This window comes from Alosa pseudoharengus, unplaced genomic scaffold, assembly GCF_046254945.1.
Source record: "Alosa pseudoharengus isolate Yale_2024_CS ecotype anadromous, Long Island Sound unplaced genomic scaffold, YU_APseudo_1.1 YU_APseudo_1.1_scf_19, whole genome shotgun sequence".
NCBI lineage: Eukaryota > Metazoa > Chordata > Actinopteri > Clupeiformes > Clupeidae > Alosa > Alosa pseudoharengus.
The window spans coordinates 22,301,639-22,324,471 of record NW_027468657.1 but is presented as its reverse complement, the minus strand read 5'-3'; the positions used below and the strand labels follow the sequence as shown (position 1 = coordinate 22,324,471).

General features: G+C 42.2%; 1 protein-coding gene across 1 annotated transcript; it reads right to left on the bottom strand.

The window, feature by feature from the left end:
* Positions 1-1,824: 1,824 nt before the first annotated feature.
* Positions 1,825-14,773, bottom strand: sparc (secreted protein, acidic, cysteine-rich (osteonectin)). Its single transcript, XM_076292020.1, has 10 exons — positions 14,655-14,773; positions 8,228-8,297; positions 7,318-7,435; positions 6,578-6,664; positions 5,907-6,028; positions 5,404-5,524; positions 4,076-4,209; positions 3,708-3,856; positions 3,008-3,156; positions 1,825-2,653 (listed from the first exon to the last, which is right to left on the bottom strand). The coding sequence occupies exons 2-10, from the start codon at positions 8,282-8,284 to the stop codon at positions 2,625-2,627; spliced, it is 966 nt and encodes a 321-aa protein (XP_076148135.1). The 5' UTR covers positions 8,285-8,297; positions 14,655-14,773; the 3' UTR covers positions 1,825-2,624.
* Between the last annotated feature and the right edge of the window lie 8,060 nt (positions 14,774-22,833).

The following is a 22,833-nucleotide window of genomic DNA, read 5'->3' as shown; positions in this document are numbered from 1 at the left end:
AGTACTGCTTGCCTTTTCCAAATGATCCTCTTCAGACTTATTTTCTTCTTTTTCCCCCTTCTCAAAAACACTGAGGTAACTTATATTGTGCTTCACATCATGTCTACTATCGACATGTGAAAGCAAAAAATAAATGGATGAAGAGAATGGTTAGAGTCTGAACTGTACATTCTGTACACACAGAGACAGAGGAGAGAGAAAAAAGGAGGGAGGGAGGGAAAGAGAGTTCTCTCCTCCCTGTTGTGCGCGGGGTGGAACCATTGCTTGTCTTTGTGGCTGGATCTCTGCCATTGTTTGAGATTCCTGACGTGAGCGTCTGGCTAGAAGGGTAAGACTGGTAACCGGGTGAAAGCTTTATGATGTGACTGTTCCCAGAGCTGTAGCCGGCTGTGCGGATGAACTCCACAGGGACTCATGGGGATGAAGTCCACAGGGACTCCTCACATTCCCATACAGTAGGAAATCTCACCAAAAAAGTTTTCTTCTCGTGTGTAACCCTTGTGTAGCCAACTCGCACTGCAGATATTAGACATGATATTGTCAAAAGTTTCAGTTAAAAGTTTAGTCCTCTTTCCTTGTGAGAAAAAGAAAGACTTTAAAAAAGCAAATTATATACCGCAGCAACTCAGCATGCATGTGCCCAGACTGCACACCTTCTTTTCTTTTTAACACGTATGCTGTCCTCCCCTTTTCGCTGTGTCCCAGACAACCCAGACTTATGCCGTCACTCTGTTAGTTTTTCATGTCAGTGTGTGTTTACTGACACTAGGAAATAACACAGTGCCGTGGCTGGCAGCCAGTCCTGTAAATCATTGCAGGGGAGACATTGGTAAAATCTGGAAAACCATGCTCCATTCAATGTTCTGCAACTTATTGTGTAAACATGCAAGCTTACTTGCTGAAGTCTAAATGATATTGATCAAAACGGGAGATGGGGATATGTGTTGGTTGCTGTGGTTAAGTTAGATATGAGTGTTAAATCGCTAAGGTTCCACACAGACTTGACCATTGATGTTTAAATATAGTTTTATAAATACAGGGTTTAAAAAAATAATTTCCTTTGCCAGCACACATACACGCCAGTCATTACGTAAGTGGTCTCTCCGCCCTCTATGATTAAAACCATATGTTTCAGAGGTGAACAGACCTGTTTACAGTCAACCTCCCTTTCAAAGTGGAATGACTCAAAATTACTCAAAATCCCCCTGTCATGTATTTAGTCATGGACTTCTGCTGTGAGGTGTGAAGTTATATTTGTCTCTTCTCCACACTCTAATTTACAAATTCTAAACAGTAACTAACAAGGTGTTTTGTTGCAGAGGTAAATAGATTCATGGTCCAGATGTGGTAGCTGACAACTCACATATTTCATGATTTAGAAACTCTCCGAAATGGTCTTATGATTCCATCAAATATGTATTATTTTCATTCCTATAGTGAGATATCCAGGATGCTGGTACTGTATACTTTAAAATTGGGCAAGCATTTAAAAAGTCAGTATTTCAGTTGTCTGCCTAAGCATGCGATAAAGACAATTGTGAACCGAATCTGTTGCTACACAAGGAAACTGGATACAGGTGCTTTCTATCAGCTCCTCATGTGTTGGCTGCTTTCATCTGCAAAGAAGTGCTTTTTTAAAATGCAATGCCACACTTGACTCCAGGTACCAGAGTACATTGTGGTCATGTGAATGCAGGGATTTGCGCCCAGATCCGAGGGAAATGGCTTGGCTGTGATTTGCTATTCAATGTGAATGAGGGGTGAGAAGCTCACACCAGTCACTGAAAAAATATGAGAAATGCAGAGATGCATGCAAAGGTCGGGTTGGGAAAATTCAGTAGTTTTTATTCATGTAGAGAGTTTATAATACTCACACGGTTGCAAAAATGAAAACGATAAAAGCGAACATGTTAGAGGGAGAAATAGTCTCACCCTGCGAGATTCCATCCTCTTAAGTTCAAATAATATTTCCTTTTTATTGTTCAAATGTCAGTACACTAAACATGTTTACCCCAGTTTTGACAAGGAACAATAAGCACATAAAAAAATAATAAAAATAAAACAAAACTTATCGAGGTTCAGGGCTTAATTTAAAGAAGTGTCTTGGTCTAATAAGATCATTAAAAAACTCAAATGAATCCACCACCAAGGAGTGCAACAAATACAACTAAAAGTTTATAAAGCAAGCAGAGGGGACATTTATTTAGGGTCTTTTATTTTGATTTTACATTTCTTCGCCTCATGAACTCTTGAAGGTAAAGCCCTGATTCAGTGAAAAATATATATCTCTTTGTGCACCCGTTTTACTTTTACAAGTTTGCCAACATACAGTCAAGCCATTGCATGCACTTGCTCCAACCTTTGCTGTCTCTACCATCCACTTTACACATGCCTACTTCAATAACATTTTTTTTTTCGTTTTGCACAAACAAGAAAGGTAAAACTTAGAAGCACTCAACCATACGGCTTGATGGATAATGTGGACTGTGCACATTTTTTTTCTCTTTTTTTAGTGGTATAGGTACATTGTTAGAAATTGCGATTAGCACCATTACTGTAAATTTAATTTAAGGGGTTAGCACCTCTCCCAATCAAAACTAGGAAGTGTCAAAGACTGCAGATATTTAGATGACGAGGTCCTTGTCAACATCCTCTGCAAAGCAACACAAAAAGAAAAGGATCATTATAAATCCATTATGTCAATATCTACAAATATATTGATACAAAAGCTGAGCTGAGGACACTCTACTATGGCTTCAAAACATATCTAACTAATATTTTTGATGGATTTGGTGCTTATTGTTAATGATGAAAAAGTTATTTGACTTAGATAGATAGATAGATAGATAGATAGATAGATAGATAGTCTAGATAGATAGAGAGAGAGAGAGAGAGAGAGAGAGAGAGAGAGAGAGAGAGAGAGAGAGAGAGAGAGAGAGAGAGAGAGAGAGAGAATGATATTATTAATTCAGATATTTCGGTTCCTTTAGATCATGGTTGCACTCACGCTCTTTGAGGCCGAAGCACTGGGCCCACTCCTCCAGGGCGATGTATTTGTCACTGTCGGCATCGCACATCTCGAAGAAGCTGGTGGTGCAGTGCTCCATGGGGATCAGAGGAGCACGGAGGGGGGACAGCTCTGTGTGGGTCAGGTATCTAACACACACACACACACACAGAAAATATCCTTAGAGCAAGTCTTACACATGGAGCATGTTCAGAGGCAGTCATAAAACAGCAGGGCAGGAGGAAGTAAGGGTGCACTGCACTCTTTTGAAAAGGTACAAACCATTGCTTGTGTAAATATTTTCTCCTGAAGAATTTGGACAGAGGAGGAAGTTTGGGTATGTAGAATCTAATATGTACCTTTAGTCCTAACACTTTTTTTTTTTTTATTGTGAGAGCAAATGGGAATGTAAGCCTTATAAGGTATACTTTCTCATACTACATACCGGGCATGCTTACAGTTATGGCACATTTAGTCCAAACTCCATAAATAAATCATCTAAGAGAACAATTTAATCTGATGTTAATATGTGTGTGTAAACATACTTTTTTTAATATAGAATCTGTGATGATATTTTCTGTAAACGGAGGATAAATTCATGGGGATTCAAGGAGATGTCCTTTCCAAAGTCTCCCTTCAATAAGGTTGATGACACCATAGCCCCATAACCTGTATAGCCCCTTAACTGATTATAACGTACCCATCAACAGGGTGCTGGTCAAGCTGGCCAAACTGCCAGTGGACGGGGAAGATGTACATGTTGTAGTTCTTCTCGAAATCCAGGGCCAGGAGGTCCAGGGAGTGCTCTCCGGCCTGCAGTCTCTTCTCGTTCTCGTAGATCTTCTTCACCTGTCAGACGAGAGAAACACAAATATTTCTATACATAAATATATCAATAGACATTTAATAGGTGGAACGAGAAAGAGAGCTGCATTTGGTCCCCAAAGGGAAAATTATTCAAACAGCCATGATTAGCAACCAGTGAAAAAGGATCAGGGACAACCATTTGAGTGATTCACAGCTGTTTCTCTTTGAGCTGTGGAGCAGTGCTGTTATTGCTGCACTCACTCTGAGCTTCTGTTTCTCGGTGAGCAGGTTGTTGTCCTCGTCGCGCTCGTACAGGGTCACCAGGACGTTCTTGAGCCAGTCCCTCATGCGCAGGGGGAACTCCTTCAGCTCGCTCTCCATGCAGGGAGCGATGTCTGCCGAACAGCAAGAATACAACATACCCATCAAAGATCGAGCGTCAGAAAGGCACCCGCCTGTTTCATTCACCTATTTCAAATCAACCTTTCGAAAAGCTACCACTGTCTTCTATAATTCATGTTGTGTGTAGGTTGTCTTGAATGAAACACATTTTAAGTAAAAAAAAAACATTAGCTCACTGTCTCTTGAATTCCAAGTGACATGCAGGCTGTTTTTGTGGCAAGAATGCAACATGTCCATCACAGATCGGACGAAGAAAAGACATGAGATTCGTATTTCCTGACATTCATGCTATGTGCGTGTTGTCTTTGTGTTTTCTTGAATTTCCCCTTGGGGATCAATAAAGTATATATCTATCTATCTATCTATCTATCTATCTATCTATCTATCTATCTCTTTGTAGCAAGAATGCAAAAGACATCCATTAAAGGCTTCTAATGGCCATCAAAGACATGAGCTCGCTGTCTGCTGACATTCACATTATGTGTAAGATGTCTTTGCCTCGGAGTGTCAGATTTTCACTTCCTTGGCTCAGTACTCATGTCAGTGTTTTTGGTGTCAGTGCATCACTAATTGAAAAGCCACTCAATGTTGTCACCACTCTGTCTCCATCTATCAAAGCTGACGAAAACAGGCATTTGTGGCTCTGACATTCTGTAGCCCACAGTTAAGCATTGCAATTTTCAACTTCAACTGGTTTTGAACCCGTCTGCCCTGCAGTTATCTCTCACACAGGCTTATGGGGTTGGGATGGGCTGGATGGAGGCATTCAGCAGGACTATCTGAGGCCTCTGCAGCTGAGCATCGTGCAGCAAGCTTGGGCCTGCCATGCCATGTTTTCTTGGCCCAAGGTCTCCCCCAGAGGGACAGTCTTAAGTTCAGAAGCCATCCATCACCATTCCCTAAAAGCTCTCTGGCAATCCCTGGATTCCTTCCACTGGCTGACATGTTGGACGTAAGGGGTGGTTCTGTGAGCGCTGTAAATGTTAAATATTCTCTGAGGCCAAAAAGCTTTCTTCCTTTTGACATTCTGCTGATTTTTATTGGGTGCCTGTGTGTGTTTGTGTTTGTGTGTGTGTGTGTGTGTGTGTGTGTGTGTGTGTGTGTGTGTGTGTGTGTGTGATTGAGAAAGCTGGGCCTAATAGGGAGTGCTGTGCTGACATGTAGCCTTCTGTGATGAGGTGACGTACATTTGCAGGGTCCGATGTAGTCCAGGTGCAGTTTGTGTCCCTTCTTGGTTCCCTCCAGGGCACACTTGGTGGCAAAGAAGTGGCAGGAGGAGTCGTAGGTCTTGTTGTCAGTGCCGCAAACCTGCATGAAACCCAAACAGGCTCTATAAATAAAAAGCCTACCAACTAGACTGCCAGAGCCACCTAGCTATATTTAGTTTGATACAACATGCCATTCAAAGCTAATTCTACTGTTGTGAAAGATTAAACACATTACATTTCATTCTAAGCATAACTCAATGGTGTAATGTTGACCTGACATGAATGACACATAGAATAAATTTGAATTCAAAATGTGGCAACATTAATAATAAATATAGTCACTGACAAGGCTAGAAGTAATGGTTGTCATTTGAAATAATAATCATGTCCTTTACAGAATGATCCTCCATTTGCTTTTCCCCCCGAAACTTTTGAACCGTATAGTGTATTTGTAAATAGTCCTGGCTAGTCCTGGCACTCACATGCTCAAACTCTCCAACGGCAGCAGGGCAGGTGGTGGAGTCCTGGCACACACACATGGGGGAGTTGGTGTCGTCAACCTCGCACACCTTGCCCTTCTTGCAGTGGTGGTTGAGGCAGGGATCTGAAATGGGGGACATATAAACACATGTTGACTCCCCACCGGACCACAGAAAGGGCAACCTGTCCCAATCCCATGTTCTTGCAGAGTTGTGTTGCGGTTTTGTGTGCCTCTTTGTGCCTCTCTGCTCCAACATGGAGGCTGGCACAACAGACCATAATGCCTTGGTATGGGCGACATAATTATAGGTCTGCCCGGACGATAGGGCGACAGCCTGTCATTACCCTCAGCTCCATGTAATTTCCACAGTGAAATTCAACACAAGTCTCACACACAAAAACTAAAGCAAAACTTAAAACTCTCATAAATCTTACTTTGCCCTGTGAATATGTATCATTGGCCCTTTTTACTAGACAAAAATATATGACATTTTTGCAAAAATCCCCTTATGCTTCAGTGAGTGTGGGTTTTCTTGAGAAAAGTCTCAAAGTCCTAAACGTATTTATAGAATGAGTATGTGATTGTGATTATTGCTTTGTGAAGGAATATTTCATCTTTGTAAACATTTCCTTTTTTACACATTTATTTGCCAATGCCACGTCAAACACTCACTCTCAGTGACAACATCCTCGATGTCGATGGCCTCATCAAAAGCCTCCTCTCCAGTCTCCACCTGGACAGGGTTGGCGCCAACCTCCTCTCCCTAAAACCACAGACACAAGATGCAAAGTGTTGGCTTAGGTCAGGGCTCCATGTCCATGGTGTGTGTGTATTGCTGGCAGGACTGAAAAATGTTAGAAACCCAAACAACTATACCCAGAGAGGTATACATAGCAGAAGCGTCTTCTGGCAAGCCCCATGCATTTGAGTCCAAAAACAACAGACATCTGGACACACATGTGGTGAAGCATGAGACCTAATTGCTTCCTTTGAGTTCTATTTACAATCTACTGTGGCTTTAAGACTCCCACAAGACCCAAAGCAGGAAACTGGACACACTTAAATAGAAGGACATCTGTTCTGGGCGTAGGAATCACTCCCCATTGTTGTGCGATGTTCGGTCAAAACGCACGCAGCGGAATTCCTGGAGAGTCTGACAAAACCACCTTTTGGGTCCCTACTGGTCAGTGAGCAAAGTGTCTTGTGCATGAACTAAAGGTTTCATATGGCGTGTGGGAGCACTGTGCCTACCAACCAATGCCTGCGCCTAGAATCTTGCTCATGGGATTAAATGAACAAATAGATTTTGCCTAGTTATTAAATTCATTTGTGTTACACTTAAGACTTTGCACTTTCATTGAAATTGCATTACTTGGTGTACTTTTTGTTTGATGAGGGAGAGGAAAAGGGACTTGCCTCTTCGACAACAACCTCCTCCTCCTCCATGATAGGCTCCTCAACAGCGGGATCCTCCTCCATGATGGGCTCCTCCTCGACCACTGTGTCCACAGCAACAGCCTCCTCCTCAGTCTGAGAAGCACACATCACACAGCATTTATTTATTTATTCATGACACATAATGCGTCTTGTTGTTTGTCATTTGCATTATGTTTGATTTATTTGTTCTTTTTAATACCACAAAGGACGTGCAGTGCTCACAGAGGAAATTGCTTTGCTCCCAGACTTGCCGAGTCAAGGATTTAGTCAGACATCAGACTCATTAAAATTTAAAAATAATTTATTTACATTTTAAACTCTCGACTGTGATGTGGTAATATATTTTTTTATTAGGCGTTGTCTCATGAGGAAGCTTCTCCAACACACATATTGCACACTGCCCTCTCCCCACATACACAGCACACTATCCCATCTCCCCTGTCATCCCCCCAACACACACACCAAGACCCCTGGCAGTTGGGTTAGCCCCTTGAGCCGTGGATCTGCCCAAGGTTTCTTCCTTGGTAAGGGAGTTTTCCTTGCCCCTGTTGCTCTTGGGTGCTCCTTGCTCTTGGGTGCTCCTTGTTGGTGCCCCCCCCCAATCCCAATCCTCCCCCACCTATGCAGCCCTTGCCACTTAATCTACTAAACCCCCCTCTTCTACTGCACTTTTTACCCCCCCCCATTAATGCACAAATAGGCTGACACCAGACATAATTTCACTGCATTTCTTACTTCCAGTAACTATATGCATGTGACAATAAACTTCCTTGTATCCTTGTATCCTTGTATTACTGAATGGCTCTGACTTAATATTAGCCAACAGAAGTACAAAAGCACAAAAAAAACAATGCAAAGCAAACAGAGTCAATCCAGCGGACTTACTGGGGCAGCCAAGGCCTTGCCGGCCAGGCACAGAAGAAAGACGATCCACACCCTCATGTTGTGTTTCTGCCTGCAAAACAGAGACACAATCTTTGTCACATGTATGCTGGAGCACAGGCAGTAGATGTCTCAGTATTAATACCACTGATTGTTTATCAGCGAGGAATGGATAACATCAACAGCCTGGTGCACAGCACAAGGAAAACCTTGAGAGTGGTATTATAGTCACATGTTGTTAAGGGTACCATTACATGTTGCTTTTAGCTTTACTTGATCACCACTGGAGAAACATTGACAGACTCAAACTAACAGGAATGTTGGGACACGTCAGTACGACACCAGTTCTGCTTTGATGATGGGTAATTTTTTCCACTGATGCTATGACATTACGTTAAGCTAAACTTGATCAACTGTCCCACCTTACAGCACAGTATGTACTTTTTTCCTGACATGTATTCCGCTTTAAAGCTGCAGTTGGCAAGTCTGACAGATTGAGGGGACCAAAAATGTTAAATGTTTGCAACTCTCATGCCCCTCCCCCACTACCACCGAGCACCCTCTCATCGAGTTTGTGCCCATCAGTGCGCACCAGACTGCACCAGACTGTGATTGACAGTCAGATCTCACACAGCCCTGCTCTGATTGGACCAGAAGAACAAGGAGCTGTGGATTTTTGGAAAACAAATAACAGGCTCTAGGTGGAGGTAGAAGTGCAGGTTTTTTTCTAAAACCGGCTGATTTATGTTGTTCTTTCGGAGCATAGTGTTGGTTTCAGTAAATATATGATCAAAAAAATCTTGCCAACTGCAGCTTTAAGTTAACCTTTGTGTCCCCTATTAAACTTGCTAGATGCTCTCTGGGCCACTTCATGTTTCACGCCCAAACACAAGCATTGATTCAGATAGACAGTCCGACTGTTTGCTCCGTCTCATCCTCTTCCTTACTGAGGAAAAGATCTGTGAGACTGAGATAGATAAGGGAGGGGGGAAAGGGAGCTCCACTGAACAGGAAGTGTATTATCTGTGAAGCTCTTGTTCTATGGGTCAATAAGGGTTCTTTGTTTCACAGTGCGCTTTGCCAAGTTTATTTTTTTTCTCTCAAACAAAAATTACCCCTCTTTACATCTCTCTTCTGGCTCTCCAGTCTCATTGTCTGGTAAGTGCACACCATCATGAGGGATTGACCTTTCATGTCCACTATGTGCACATACACTGCACGCAGGAGTTCAAAGAAGCCTGAATCAGGATGATTCAACTGATACAGCTTTATGCAGATGAAAGGTGGCTTAGTCTATCCAGGAACCGTGAACACATGTATAACTATCCACAACAAAATACCTTTCAGAACGATATGCATAGTATCCAAATGCTTCAAATGGCATGAGTGTCAGAGGCTTCTAGTTTTATACTCTCACATCATTCAATTAAAAGCAGGTCCAGTCTTGTCTCCTGTGTTTAAATGTTTAAAATCCATGCCAAGGGCATTGTTCAATTACCTTTGGATCTTTTCAACTTCAATAAACAAATGTTATGTTTAATTGACAGTGACAAGGCACTGCCATGTCAGAATGTCAGAGCAAAATGTTTATTACTTGTGCGTTAGCATAGGAGGAGGAGCAGCATTGACATTAGCTACGCTAGCATGTCCATAGGATTGTAAGCCTTGGGAAGGTGCTGACCCTGAAACAATTTGCTTAGCAACCGTTCTCCAATGCCATTGGTTAATTGTCAAACCTTGAGAAATTCCTGGGCCTCTGACAATATATCTGGTGACCAAGGAGACATGGAGAGGAGGTGTGGGAGATTTGGTTATGGATTTTAGACATTGTTGGCATTTCGGAGTTGTGCTCTTGCAAACATCACTCCACAGTTTCTCAACGTTGTTTATCTCTCAAGTATAAAATGAAATAACCATCACAGTTGTATATTTTTTGAGAAGGTCTTAATGAATTGCTTTCATTGAAACTCTACTATGGTGAACTGAAGTTCCTTCCAAAAGGCTCACTGGCATTCTTTCTCTTTGAATTAGTTTGCTGCTCTTTATATGGCATGCTAAAACACCAAAGATGGAAGGTTGCTTGTGGACTTCAACTGCAGGCGCTCACTGGATCGTTGAAAATGTGGCAGTGGCTCGCATGACAGCCAGACAGCCACTGAGTCATAGAGGAAAGCTGTCCCAGCACCAGAACCAAAAGTCCTGCCAATACTCTTCCCCTTCCTGTGTTTTCCTTGGAAGGGGAAGACAAGTCTAGGATTCGGGGGGCTGAGGTCAGCCAGACTGCCCGAGCCTCTGATCGGTCTTGTGGTGTGGAAAAATACCGGGACGCTGGCAGACGCTGAGGGATATGACGCTCCCAAACGGCAGCACACAAGGAATCCTCTTTCCCATCCCAAGATGGGGGGAAGAAACGACTCTTATTTCAGCAGAGGGAAGCTTGAAAAAATTATGTCTGTTTAAGCAGGCTTATAGGCTGTACGTAATATGAGTCAGGATGTGAAAAAAATGGTATCATCTCCAAAACTCTCCCAAACTCTGTGTTTAGCTTGGAAAGGCTCTCTGTTCCTTACATATTCATATACTCTGCGTCCTCCTTCCAGTTACACCAGCCAGTTCTGCAGCAAAAACTGATGCAACGGCACAACAAGTTGTTTTATTTGGAGGACGGAGCACATAATCAAACAGGGGCCGAAAAGAAGGGAGAGTCAGCGTCGAAAATAAAGGATCCCTTTTTCATGGTTCATATTTAATTTGGAGGTTAGCTAGGTAAGCAAGCAAGCTGAGGATGCAGGGGTGGTGGAGGGGGGAAAAAACAGGCACACTGCAGATGCTTTTCAAAGGGAGGCCTTTCCCGAAAAAGTACACGGATTAAGGATTTCTTGCCCTGTGTCGGGAGTGACATAACAGGTGGTTAAAAGTCTGGAAAAAAACATTTGGTGCTGGAGCGGAGAGTTCCTGCACAAATGGTGCCACACAGATTACCCTGAACGTCTCCCCCCTTTCACCTACAGCCCAGTGAACAAATAAATGACCTAAATGGGGAAATATACCCAATTCCTCCTGTTGATCCAAGCAGGTAATGCGTCTGAAGACTTATTTACCCAACTTGGTCATTTCCTCTTGAAAAAAAGCTAAGTGAGGGAAAATAATAATAATAATACAAGCATGAAGGGCTCAGCAGGGCTTATTTTGCTTCATCATTGCAATCTAAAATGTCCTCAGAAGGTTTCCAAAACTACTCTTTATCCCTGCCCGCCTAACGGCAATGACTGTTATTTGTTCCAAGCATGGCATCATGGGTCTGGGGAGGGTGTGCGGCAGGCAGGGCATGATTTATGGATGGGGAAGCCACTTGGCATAGAACGTCCCTCCCCTGTGCAAGCCACCTGTCTGTTAGTGGGCAATTACCCGACTGCATCTGTGCTGTGTTTAGTGCTGAGGTGAAAAAACAGCCCACGTCCCTCAGAGACCCCTCACTTGGAAAGAGCAGGGAGAGAAATGGGGGGGGGGGGCTGAATTGAGTCAACATGCCAAAAGCACTGGAGATCATTGGACTCCTGTTTGAGTTCTGAAACATTTATTCCTAAAAAGAAAAAATAGGAAATAGGAACAAATAGGAGAAAGAAAGAAAAGGGAAAAACCTGTGAAGGTAAATATCACAAACTCCTTTTTGTCTGTTCAGTCCCCAGGTCACTGCGCTAGGCTTTCACCCCCTTTTTGGAATGAATAATAATCTCTACACCTACTTGGTGAAATGATGGGAACAATGAAACCATAGTTTGTTGTGGAGGAAAACATTTTTGAGAAGCACAGCAGGAAACTCTATCCACTGCCGAGAGGGTGCTTGTTGACATGCATGAGTCACTCTAATCACGCTAAACTTGGGGGAGAGCACACAAAAGAGAGTTAAAAAGGAACCAATTGAGAAGTGGTATCCATGTAACCCGAGTTTAGTCACCTGACCTTTTGAAGTCATCTTGGCCCCAAACTACTCTCCCCCCTCCGCGCCGCTCCCACCCCACATGGTAAACGAGTTAAAGCCCTTTCTGCTTTTGCCCTCCTCTTTGTCCTTTGCTGTTAGTCTGTGTTTTCTCAGTGAATGCTTGCTTGTTTTCCACAAAGTGCATTCTAATTCTGTCCTATAGCAACACAACCGCATCACGAGTGGCCTGACAAAAAATGTTTCATATCCTTTTTGTCTTTCTTTCATGTATCTTTTGAGCTTTTGAATCAGAAACTTGATGTCTTTTTTAATATAAACTTCAATACAAAATGTATTACATGGAATTCCTTAAGTCTGCATTCTTTCTGCCCCAGTGAACCAGAAAGCATGAAGCAGGTTAATACCAGATTGTACTTAATCTTCTTTTTTCCCCCTTCTAGCCAGTATTCTCAGTTCAGTAGCTAGTGCTCTCAGTAAAGTAAAGTGTAGAGGGAAGTTAAACAACCTGGATTGTTGTATCATTTCCATTTCCAAAAAAACTTAATCAGAGTTTGCGGTTGTTAGACCTAGAAATTGGGGAGTTGGAGAGGGGGGGTTCTCATGGTGACTGAAGTAGTAGGCTCTTGTTTGTCTTGGGCTGTATTATGAGTTCAGGTCGCAGCCCTCGAGCTTGCTGGCCTCCTGCCAATTCACAGAGGTTTCATCGGCAGGTTGCACTCTCCCCCCGGGGACTGAAAAGCTAAACCTTCCTCTCAAAGCTTTCCCCCCTTCCTTTTTTCCCTTCCCTCCCTTCCTCCCTCCCTCCTTCCTGCCTCATACCTCTCTCCATTTCTCACCCATCCTCCAAGGTGCTTTTTCTCCCTGCTGCTTCCCTACCCAAGCCAGGCCAGGGGGATTGCTTCTGCTACTACCTCTGCGGTGTTAGTCATCTGTTGGTTTCCACAAAATCTCGGGAGGGAGGGAAAGTAAATGCCAAAAAACACCAAGAGCCAACCCACCCATTTGGTTCACAAGTCAACGTAACTCAGACAGAGAGCAAATGGCATCTGCTCAACGGCTCCTTTCTGCTGAAGTAGGTGGCTCTTTCTTAGGGTTGCCTGGCAATGCAAAATTTCCATGATCCGTCCTTGGTGTTGGCATGGCCTAAGGACCAAGGACGCTGCACAACAGTGCTTCTCAGTACACAGATCTGCAGTGTTTAGTTTTGGAGTTGGACTACTTAAAAAAAATGGAAATGAGATGTCAAACTCTTTGCCAGTGGCATAAAAAATGTAGATAAGGTTCAAGATGATTAGAAGAAGAAGAAGCTATCAAAACATCAGGCAAAAACACACACCTATTAAAAGTCCTTGAGATAAATAAGTAAAAACTAAATCCTATCTGTAGGCTTCAGCTCTCACAGAGGATAGTTGGGGAGGTTGAGTACAGCACTTTGGCATTTCAAAGCGAGACCCAGAAAAGTGAATTTACGTGATCCAATTAAATGATTGTAGAGTTGTGTGAGTTTCTGTGTATGTGTTGTGTCTCTATGTGTGTGTGTGTGTGTGTGTGTCTATGTGCATGTGTTTATGTACGTGTGTGCATGTGCTTCGGACATTTTCCCCCCCTCCACCCTAGTATCTAATCCTCCATCTCTCCCTGTAGCATAACAGCAGACCATCAAGCAGCTGGGGAGATACTGCTGGCAATGTGATAGTGTCGTTGTTTGTGCTGCAGCAGGAGACATCTGCACCATCTCAACAAACTCCCCAACAGCTGGTGGGAATCACCATGGTTGCACGCATTCCTTGGGATGGGAGTATTGGTTTGGGAGAGCTATGGGTGAGAAGGAATTCTCTCAAGCTCTGTGACCCTTCTCTTTCTTTCTCTCTCTCTCTCTCTCTCTCTCTCTCTCCACCCCTGCTTTCTCCAGATTTCTCTCACCCCTCCCTCGGCTGCATATGTGGCACACAATACTCCAGCACAAAAGAATGCCATAGTGGTCTAACTCAAACAACACAAAACAAAGAAACGAGACGGTGGAAATGGACATAAACAGTACAAAGACTGGCTCATATTTGAGTTTGAATTCCTGTTAAACTTCTGGTTTAATGTTTAAAAGTACAATATTAGAGTGCACAGAGTTGTAGCACATTGTTATTCTGTCACTGTTGGAAAAACTTTGCATCAGTCTTGGATAATAAAGCAAGTCATCAATCAAGTTTTAATCAATGTTCTATGAGACACTAGAACTCCATTTAAAGTATGCCCTCTGGCAATATTCTGTAGCAACTTATCTTTCTCAGCAAAGCTCATTATCCACAGACTAAAGGAAATGTACCATAGAATTGGCTGAAAGGGGCATTTTTCACCAACTGAGAAGTGCCACAAAGCAAGGGAATGTCACATTCCTAAAGAACACCCACTTTGCAGTAGTTGCAGTACAGCAGAAAAGAGAGAGTCGGGGAAAGGAAAAGCATAATCAGTATTGTTTGGGGTTGTACATACCTTCTTTTCGTCTAGCTGAGAAGCCCGGTCTGAAGTCAGCTGGAGTGGAGGTCTGTAACTATCTAACAGCGGCACAACTTTCCTAGAGAAGACATTTGCAGTGGGCAGGTCCAACTGCCACCCCCCACCACCACCGTCACCCCCTTCCCCCTGTCAGCTTAGAGAGCGGGCCGTCCCACAGTTAACTCTGCCTTCCCGTAAGCGCATACTTTATGGTTTAGTGATGGAGTTTAATGTATGTTTTATGTGGAAAAAAATATTTGCCTTCAAAGTTTGTTTAGCTCTGTAAACATCAGTATAGTTAAATTTGTGTATATTTTAATATGAGTTTTTTTAGGAGTATTGATATCAAATACATGATTTAATTATATAATATTATCTTATAATAGCTAATAGAAATAGCTTTTCTTGATGCATAACATGTGAAACATGTGGTGTGTTCTCTTCTGCAAGCTTTTGTATGTATCAACAAAAGAACTTCCCTCAGGACATCAGTTTTTCTGTCAGTGTCATATCCCCTTCCATAGACACACAATCCTGACCTTTTTACACGTGTTGGTACAGGCTTGGGCCGAAGGCTTTGTGTCTTTCCATCCACAAAAATTTTTTGAGCACTATAAATGTTGTCCCTGAGAAGAAAGAACCAACACACATGTTTAGGCAAGTCCAGTTTAGCACACCTTCATATAAGTCCGTTGGTGTGTGCTACACATGCCTTTCTCGTTTACTGTATTTTCCTATCTATTAACCAAGGTTTATACATTCATTTTGCTAAATGTATTCAGCTATGAGGGTAAACACAAGGGCAGGCCATGGGAATGCATTTCTTTACTTCATTTTTCTTTGTGAATAAAGCACTGATCTGATTCTGATTCAGTCATTGGGCTATTGGGCACTGTGATTGACACAGGGGTGCGGTCAATACACAGTTTTGTCTTTTTTAATTGCCATAAAACACTGTCATGCGGCTGATAGGCGATGCGGCTAATACACATCAAAATTACTGTATGTATATTGAATGTCATTTATAACTATACAGAATCTATAAGACTTCTTACATATGAAGCACAAATAGTTTAAAGCTCATCTCAATTTACATACATAAATGTAATCACAGGCAACTGTCTATATAGTGATTGTCCTCTTCCAAAGGATGCTAGGATTCAGGGAAGCTTTCTGTTTGTATGGTAATGGATTTTGGAAACCAAATGTGAAATGGTAAGATCGTATTAAAACCTCAAGGCAGACAGAAATTCCATAGGCCCTTCTCATAGCACTGCACAGATGTTCCTTTTGTCTGTCTGTCCGTGTGTCTGAGTGTCTGTGGTCTGCCCCTCCTCCCTATCACTCCCTCTCTTTCTCTTAGTTTGCCTTGTCTCTGTATCCTCTGGCTCTTTATCAGACAGAAGCAATCGACCAGATTCCTTGTATTTGAGTCCACTCTATAGTGTGTGATGCAGTGCCTCTGATGTCGATTGGTAATGCCTGTACCGGCTGTGTGCAGACCAGTAAGGAGGAAAACATCTGGATGAGACAAGTGGTGGCGGGAGGGGGGAAAAATAGCTGCTATGCAACGTGGCAATTTCCATTCTGGCCCCTGCAGATCCTGAGAGCCAAAGAGACTAAACGCCTGCGATGGAGGAGGAGGAGGTGTAATTACAACAGCTCTCAGGGCCTGCAGACGTGGCGATGTCAGAGAGAGAGAGAGAGAGGGAGAGAGAGGGAGAAAGAGAGAGAGAGATTAATAGAGACAGAGAGAGAGAGAGAACAGCAACAAGTCCTTGCAGAGACAGCCAAGCTGGCATTTAGCATCTTAATTGCTTTTCATGGAGGTCTAGCTCCAGTGAGAAAGCTGGTTGAAGATGAACACATTTCTCATCAGCACGTGACACGAATGAACTGCAATTTCCATGTCTGGCAAACCTCTGACAGGCCCACTGTCTTGTCTGTTTATCATACCTAACCAGCAACGTATAAATTAAACAGGATGTTGTTGGACAGAGAATAGTGCTGTCCAACCAACATCCCCAAACTTCTCTTCATCATCAGGTTTTTAGTTATTTTATTAGGCTTTATTTCAATTGCCTGGTTCGGCAAATTACTGGAGGTCTAATTTTCGGTTATGAATCACAGAGCGCGTATTAAAATCTCACCGCTATTTCCTTCATAAAGCTGCACTGGCTCTGAAAATGACGGCATCATCGGAGTTGGAGGGAGAAAGGTCCCTTTCAGCCCTTCCTGTTTGTGCTCCTGTTTACTCTTCTCTTGGAGTGAACCTCACAACAGCAAATAACATACATACACACACACACACACACACACACAGACACACACACACCCGCGATGCGTGCCCGCGGACTACATCCTAACATGGTAATTATTTGCTATATCTGAAGAAGAAACTTGGGGTCTGTTGATGAAACTAGGACACTGTGTGTGTATACTGTAAACCTTTTCTGTATGTTATTTTAAAAAGATATTACAAAAAAATCTTGTGGTTTTCCCATTTAGATCTGTCATTTTTGTTCTTGGCATTGAGCATTTTGTGTGTTCATATTTTGTTGCGTACATAAAAGCACACAAATGATGCATATTATGTCTGTAGGGGTGGTTCACAGCCACTATACGAAGAAGTCAATTGTTTTAAACTCAAAGGAGATAATCAAACGCCAGCTAATATGATATTGTGTTATCCCACCAAAGTAGACAGAGACTGTAATCAAAAAAAAAAAAAACATATCTTGAAGCAAAGTGTTATTGCTGTCCTTTCTGTAATCCTTAAACTTGCGTGCGTGCATGTGTGTGTGTGTTTGCACCTCCAATTTGTTTGGGAACATCTACATGAGGATGACATTGGAGATAATGACTGGCTCTGTAACAACACAAATTACAGTCGTAGCAATTACGTCATTGCATTGTGGTACATTGGGCTGCTTCGGTGACTTTCTCAGAGACCACATATAAAAACCTGCTACAGCTGCAGCAAATCGGAAGGAGGAGCGAGATGTGCTTGCATGGCTTTCTGAGGAACTGAGGTTTCTTGGGAGCTGGCCTTTCTCAAGACACTCAGACCACAGGGGCTGGGAATGACGTGGTGTACACAAGGGCCACGTTTTTTTTTTTTTTTTTGCCTTTATTCCAACACGGCAGTGAAGATAGACAGGACGTGAGTGGATGAGAGAGATGGGGTGGGATTGGGACACATAACCACGGGTCAGATTCGAACCTGGGTCCCCGTGGACACTTGGACCTGTACATTGTATGGGCGCCTGTTGCGCCACAGCGCACCCCACAAGAGCCACGTTTTGGCTGCACTAGCCTCATTGTCTTCCAGGCCCCTGGTTATAGCTCCAGAAGCCTTTGGTCTGATCTCGTGGTGCTGTCTTAAATACAGAAAAATAGCATTTTTTATATATATAGCCAAAATATTTTTGTTTCTTTTTAAATCATGGACTTATGATGTATAAACAATTAGTTAGTTCACTGACAGAAATACAAACAGTGTTACCTGGTCATAAACGTCAGAGCAGAAATGTGGCAGCATCACACTGTCTGGTGAAGAGAATGATGGGAGAGCTAATGCCAATGGAAGGGCTTAAAACGTGACCTGCCAGGGCGAGCCTTGTGGTAAATTGGTTCAGGGATGTGTCCCTCTATCAGAATCCTGCTGTTGCTGCCAACAGCAGCTGTGTAAAAGTCATCATTTGGGTAGGATAGATGGTCAAGGCCCCTAAAACTGTCATATGAGCAACGTCATATGTCATCCTTGTGGTCCTTGGCAACTTTGTCTCCAGTGCTAGAGTACATTAGAGTGATTAGAGTGATTTTAATTTGAATTGTTTATTTATGTTTTTTGTATTGTTTATTTATTTATGCATCTTAAAAAGAGATACTGGGGCTTTGGAAATAAAAAATAATTTATTTGGAATAAACTTTCTGTTACCTCTCACAAAATGATCTATGGTCATTCTGCGGATTAAAAATGCAACAATCAGTCTTGTTGAGGCAGATTCCATATCAAGTCACTCCTTTAAATAAATCCTAACTGCCAAAAAGGTAAGAACATCCAGCCTGTTGCACTGATACTGTATATACAGACAGACCTTCGACAGTCATAGGATATCATTTTAGTCTTTGTTTTTGTCAACATACAAGATTGCTCTTGCCTCAGACTATTCAGCATGCCAGCACTCATGCTTGACTTTGCATGCTCGGTGCACTTTAAAAAAGGGAGGAATGTAGTTTCTCGGGGCCTGTCCCTATCACATACCTCCATGAGTTCATGAGTTAGCGTATCTCAATGAAACATCTACAGAGTCTTTATAGTAGGGGCAGAAAGAAAGGCAAAATACATATCTGCAGTGGTCAGGTCAAACCCAAACACAGATCTGAAATCAGCTGATTACTGATGTACACATTCAAAACAACACTATGTAAAAAAATGACACACGTTTTGAGGTACGCTTTTATCGGGCAACATGGTATAATCTTCAAATATGTTGTGTCATGTAAAAGACAAATTAAACACACGTGTCGTTCCCACCAGCCATCCAGCGTGCAGGATGCAGTTCTGTGTTCTTGGCAGAAACACCCCATAAAAATGAGAGAAAATCTTTCACAGCATGACACTGCTGACTATGTCGCCAAAACACACCAGCAAGCTTCAAACATTACTCGTAGGGGGTAACACTTCATTTTAGTGAACACATGTTACATAACTACTATGTACAGTATGTATTAGTGTCCAACAAGGTCTGCATTAAGCACCGTCTTTATTGAACAATTTCTTATTCTTAATCAATAGGTCATTTATTCTTTGTAAATGCTTAATAAGCGATCTGTTGATCTTGATTTAAGGTTACTGGTATTGTATGGATCAAAATAAAGTTTATAGATTCCTAATTTACTGTCTGAATATGTGACTTATAGTGACAGAATAATAACATAAGACTATGTATTAGAAGTAAAGGCTATACATTTTCTATTTTGATTAATGTATGAATAACCGTAAGACCAACTAGCTGCTTATTCAGGATTTACCATTAATAATTCACCAATTGAGTAAGAATAAGAAATAGTTGAATAAACCTAATAAATGTGTGATGACGATTAATACAGACCTTATTGAGCACTAATACATACACATGTTTGTACACATGTATGTATTAATGGCTAACATGTGTTCGCTAACATAAAGTCTCACTAGTTCTAGACCACAACTAGCATAGTGCAGGTTTTTTCCCCACAAAAATTCCTCTTGTCGCTTGTTTGCTTTCCTGTAGCTCCCACACCTGACTGATAGCTTTGTAGTGCACGAGAGCATGCAGCCACAAGAACACATGGAACGTGCCACAACAAGTGAATGTCAGGAGTAATTTAGAGCGACAACCTTATAGCAGCAGACAAAACAGTCTGCTGCTAACTGTGTTTGTCCCCTTTACCTTGTCTATCTGGACGGAGTCTGATAACAGCTAGATTTATACAGCGGAATATCGATCGTCTTTTTATTCTTTGGTGTGCAGAGAACACCATGCTTCAGAGGGAACAATAAGCAAAGCTGAAAATGTCCCAAGATGGGAGCTGGCACTGTGTATGAATCGTACCAAAATGGTTAATTTTGTATTGTATTGTATTGTAAAAAATTTACATTGCCATGTGTAAGGTTTAGTGTCATCAAAGGCACACAAATTGATCTAACATCATGAAAACACAAGTATTCATAGATACAGGTGATGAAATAATGAAAACATAATCATTAAAAACTATATTTACAGGTGTTACAGGTGATGAATTAATGAAAACATAATCATGAAAAACTATATTTAAAGAGGCGATCAAGATAGGCCTACTCACTGATTAGGCAATCACTGTTGTTCGTTATCATCAATCCAAAAGTAATGGGCACATTTACAAGAAGGTGATTTTTGTTCAGTTTCTTTCCCCTCCACCTCCACCCCATCATCTTGAGCTCTGATTGTACCCATGTAGTTTTTCACCTTTAAAGAGATGGCCTTTTAACTGAGTGAAATCACCACTGCAGGCAGTTTGACATTTTCAAACTACCGTGTGTGGGAAGCTTGGTGGTGTAGTCACCCCGCAAACGTGGTTCAACCCTAATTGTTAACACCGTGTGGCGGCCGGGTTCCTTGTTGACAGACCTTATGAGAATATTTAATTTCATTGTAATCCATCACAAAGAACATTGGTGCGATAACACCAGCAGCTCCGGCAGCAATTGCAAGAATGGACTGGAGCGTTAAAAATTGTCCTCTGCAGATTTGTATGGGACAATTATCTCCAGCTCAATGCAGGAAAGTAACACTGTGGTACACAATGAGACAGTGCATTCACTCAACATGTGTTTGTCCTGTGAACACCTGTCGCCCAATGTTTGCCAAAAACACAAAGGCAGGAGGCCCATATCAAATATAACATTGCCCCTATTTTAATATCGCCTATCTGATGGCCATAGCCTTTGTGATATGACACATTTAAGTGCACCAACACCTTTGCCAGACATTTGTCATCGTGCATCACTAACAGCATAAGCAAGGACCAAGAAGCTTTAATAACGGTTAGCTGCATCCTCGCAGGAGTCAAAGACAGCTCTCAATTGTCTTAAATTGAATTTGTGAAAGAGTTCAAATGAACTTATGCCAAAGACGTCTTGAATCCATTTAGGGACGAGTGAAGAAGAGCATCACTGAATGAGTTTTATTGTTATTAGGCCTACTGAAATCACAAGTAGCATGAAGGAGGACACAATGCTGGGATTGAAAATGGGAGCGGATGTGGCCTACATGCTGCAGTAGATTTTAATGTCCAGCACAGAGAACAATTGCAGCTCTCACATGGACTCTGGCCCATTTGTTTTTTTTTTTTGTTTTTTTCTGAGGGGGGGCAACAGCATTCAAGAATTTTGTGATGAAGAACCCAGTGACAGTGCTGACAACAATGGTGTCGGTGGAGATCATGCTGTACACAATGTGCCTCTGTGCCCCACAGTGGCTTGTCCAACCAGAGGGAACCAACACGGGGCTCTTTGCATTTTGTAATACCTTTCAGGGATTCTCAAGTTGTACAACCTATCCAGCTTGGACTGGTGAGTGTGCCAATTATTACACTTGCTAATTAATAAATTAAATAATGTATTTATTATAGTTCATAATGTAGCATGACTGTCCATAAGGCTTAATAGTTTCCACAGATATCTCCCAGAGCACTGACATTGTTCTAATGGGGTGTAATTCTAGCCACTTATTGGAGAAATAGTGGGTCCATTTTTATTCTGTTGGGCACACAACAAAGAACAAAGTGTTCTTTCATTGTGATATGGGGGACCAAACAGACGATTCCCTCTGTTTTTACCAGGAACATACAGCTTGAGTTGGATGTTTCTGTCCTGCTCGTGTGTTCTTGCTCTGGCGGCCCTCATAGCTATACGTCCAGCTATGACCAGAGGGAAAAGAGCCATTTTTGCACTGGTCCTAAACATCTTCTCAGGTAGACGTTTTGCATTTCCAAAAGCACATATTTAACACGATCTAGGAAAACCCTTCACATGGTGCACTCGCAAATCCTTGATTTTTGCTCCGTTTTAACCCTCTTGTTAACTTTCACCAATTTAAGATTCTGATATCATCCTAGCAACATTCTGGACACCGTCTACTCCCACAATCTTGGATGGTGTTAGGATGGTATCAGAGTTGGTAAATCAAGTTGGTAAATTTGCACCACGTGAAGGGTTTTCCTAGATCACATCACAAATAGAGAATAGAGATATAATGGAATGTGATGTTTTGTGTATAATATGCTATTCTCTATTGATGCTATCTGTATTTAATTTGTAAACATTTTGATAAAATATTTACACAACTTTCCTCGAACTAGAAATATTGACAAATTTCAGCTGCTTCAGCCCCTCACATTCTTCTCTCCATATCCCACAGTGGGCTTCTGCGTGAGTTGCATCATTGCCTTCATGCTCTTCATCCAGCTGCAAAACCCCCAGTTGTTTAAGTACCTCGGCTGGTCCTTCTACATCTGCTGTGCCACTCTGCTCTATGCCTCCCTGGTGTCTGTGACCTTGGGACTGGTGGAAGGCTCCAGTCTGATTGATCCCACAATCGACGCAAACTACAATGGGCAGCCTGTACTAGCTACCTAACCGTCCTTTAAT

Bases quoted from the DNA above. Each gene is read 5' to 3' on its own strand.
- sparc (XM_076292020.1), bottom strand. From the start codon at position 8,284: ATGAGGGTGTGGATCGTCTTTCTTCTGTGCCTGGCCGGCAAGGCCTTG. The intron at 7,436-8,227 runs GTAAGTCCGCTG...TGTGCTTCTCAG, and splicing joins GCAAGGCCTTGGCTGCCCCA to ACTGAGGAGGAGGCTGTTGC. The intron at 3,157-3,707 runs GTACGTTATAAT...TGTGTGTGTTAG, and splicing joins GACCAGCACCCTGTTGATGG to ATACCTGACCCACACAGAGC.